This window comes from Triticum aestivum, chromosome 7D (assembly GCF_018294505.1).
Source record: "Triticum aestivum cultivar Chinese Spring chromosome 7D, IWGSC CS RefSeq v2.1, whole genome shotgun sequence".
Taxonomy (NCBI): domain Eukaryota; kingdom Viridiplantae; phylum Streptophyta; class Magnoliopsida; order Poales; family Poaceae; genus Triticum; species Triticum aestivum.
In genome coordinates, this window is record NC_057814.1 from 22,701,142 (window position 1) to 22,704,000 (window position 2,859).

Here is a 2,859-nt window from a genome sequence, read left to right on the forward strand (position 1 = left end):
ACTGACCGGACTAACCCTAGCCCCGTTGACCAGGAGATCTAGGCCTTTGACTTTCGTCGGACGGGCTTTCACCAGTGGAATCTTCCACCTGGTTGCGATAAGTCAGCCCATAGGAACAACCCTGAACACGGTCTGGACCCAACCAACCACTAGATTCCCTCCGGTTCTACCCGACACGCACGATTCCCCCTCCAAGTGATGGCGGCTCTGTCGTCCGTAGAGGGGGCACACCTCGGGGCCCAAGAAGGGCGTCTACACATGTCACAACACATTCGCACACGCATCAGGACCTGTGCGCTGTTTCGGTGGCATTGCTACACCCGGAAGGCCACCACGAAGCCCAGTTGACCCGATGATCTAGCCCTTTGACTTTCCCGGAGCCCGACGGCGGTGCGAGATTATGATAAAAAAGTCTTTTAAAAGTTGTCCAAATCTATGGAAGTATCAATTATTTGCGATTTTTACCAAGTATAAGGACCTATATGCAAAATTACATGAGGTTACATTTTAACGTACTCAAAAGTAAAAACAAACAGGATATTCATAAAAAATCTATGGAAAATTCTGCCCCCGTCGGTATAGTGGGAGAGATGCCGACGACTAAACTACGCCGACGGCCCCCGTCGGCATAGACTAAGATTTGCCGACGGCTTCTGTACGCCTACGACATTTTCTCGGCCATCGGCATATCTCCATCTATGCCGACGGGGGCCGTCGGCATAGAAAACGCCGTCGGCAGCGCCATTTATTCTGGTAGTGAGGTCGGTGCAACAGTTTTGCTCTGAGGATGGACCGAGGGGTGATGAAGGTGACGGCCCTTGCAGCGTGCGGTGCTCACTGGGAGTGTGCCTGACCGGTGTGGGACCCAATTCTTGTAGTGGCTTTGAGGGGACACCTGGCTTTAGATGTTAGGCTTTAGTGCGATGTCTGTTTGGCATTAGGCCCGGACATTCGGCACGCCTTCACCAAGGGGATAGGAGTAGCAACGGTGTTGCCAAGATGGTGGCTTCAAGCTTATTAATGTATCACCTTATATGGTCTTTGTACATAATTAATAATATGACTGCATGCATCGTCCAGATGCAGAGGCCGGGGGTACATCCTCCTTTTCTAAAAAAACATGGACCTTAACCCATTTCTTCCCACTCTTATCCACTGACGGTCCGCTGCCGTCTTCTTTATCTTTGCATCTGCCCACCACCTACCCAATCTCCTCCGACATCAGTTGCTCTTGGAAAGCGTTGCTTTTGGCTGCCTTTAATTGCAGCTTCGCAATTTCCTGCCTTGCATCCCTCGAGTTTCAACCAGATGCAAACGCCAAATTTGCAAGAGCAATGGCACCCATCACGTGGCTTACCCTAACAATAGTTCCCAGTGCAAATCACCAGGCTACCACAAGAAATTTAATGTGAACAGTAAGCAGCAAACATATTGTGAGCATCATATTTTGTACATTATCAATCATACATGCGTCCATCTATAGATCTCTTTTCGTTTTCACACATTCTCACTTTTTTTGTATCCATGGCAATGTTTCATCCACCCATATTACTAGTTATGCTGCAGACTTTTTTCACCAAACATAAAACCAATCAACTTTAGAAGAACTAGCTAGGGAACTAAGAATCCAATGAACAAAGAAAATATCTCCGAGCTTTTGCTTTGCTAAGAATGCAGAGAGCTAAGCTACCTGTCATGTCTAAGCTGCAAAGGAGATGATGACGATCAAATTTAATCTGATCAACCTAGCTAACCCCTCACCTTCAGATCAAGCACGACCACGCTGATGTCATCGAGGCTATGCTCGTTGATGGCAAGATTTGATAGGCGGATAGCAGCACAGACACAGCGAACCTCTTCCTCCTTTCCTACCGGCGCGTTCGCACACTTGCTCTTGTCTTCCAGGCACTTCTTAGCGACGTTGCATGCCTTCTGGTTTGAGATCACATCCCACAACCCGTTGCTTGCGAGGATCAGGCAGTCGTCGTCGTCCGTCCTTGTGGTTATGGTAATATCAGGCTCACATGTCATTTGAGGATTGAGGAATGTATGCCCTGTGAACATAGTTCAAATTCAAATGAGATTCAGTAACTGAAGAATCAGAACAACTATATACTAAGAAAATAAAACATGTTATAGAAATGAACGAACTTTTCAAAAAATATGAACCGGAATTTATGTTATTTCTCGTTTCAAATTACTTAGGGAATTAACTCTCATATATCTATAAAATCCAAATAAGTAGGCTGCTCATGAAAGATTTCATAAGCAAATTACTTAGGGAGTACTTTTTTTTAACATCCATCAAATTTGTTGATGTCTATTCGCTACTTACTGTAGAAAAGGAAGAATTAGTAACTACCGACTAACTGACTAACGAGGTGCAAAAGCACACTGAATTACATAACTAGATAGTAGGCTGCAAATACCAAAAATATAGCCATTCATCAAGTGATACAAACTATGGTGAGTCGCCGCATCTGCAACTTCTACAGGGTGATTCTAGTAAACAGACATACTATAAAACTAATAACACATTCAACCACGAAATGATGTGCGGATGGTAATGCTTCCAGACCAAACAAGAACACTAAATAATGGGATTTCACCTGGTGGGCATACAACCTAGATGTTGACGTAACTGTCGTCATCCACCTTATTCCGGGCCTGCTCACACCGAACTAGCCGACTAATTAAAAGAGCGATCACTGGAACAGACAGATGCCATCTCATCTATTCCAGCCACACCATCTTCTCATTGACCGTTTCCATGTGTTCCACGACAGCGTGTAGCAGCCCCCGCCACCAGATATGGTGCATGACAACCATGGCTTGCTTGCTCCAAGATTCGGCCCGCGG

The 2,859-nt window shown here is 45.7% G+C and overlaps 1 protein-coding gene across 1 annotated transcript; it reads right to left on the reverse strand.

Moving 5' to 3' along the window:
* Window positions 1-1,686: 1,686 nt before the first annotated feature.
* LOC123165024 (probable protein phosphatase 2C 37) lies at window positions 1,687-2,064 on the reverse strand. The gene is made up of 2 exons (XM_044582654.1): window positions 1,762-2,064; window positions 1,687-1,704 (listed from the first exon to the last, which is right to left on the reverse strand). The coding sequence occupies exons 1-2, from the start codon at window positions 2,062-2,064 to the stop codon at window positions 1,687-1,689; spliced, it is 321 nt and encodes a 106-aa protein (XP_044438589.1).
* Window positions 2,065-2,859: the final 795 nt, after the last annotated feature.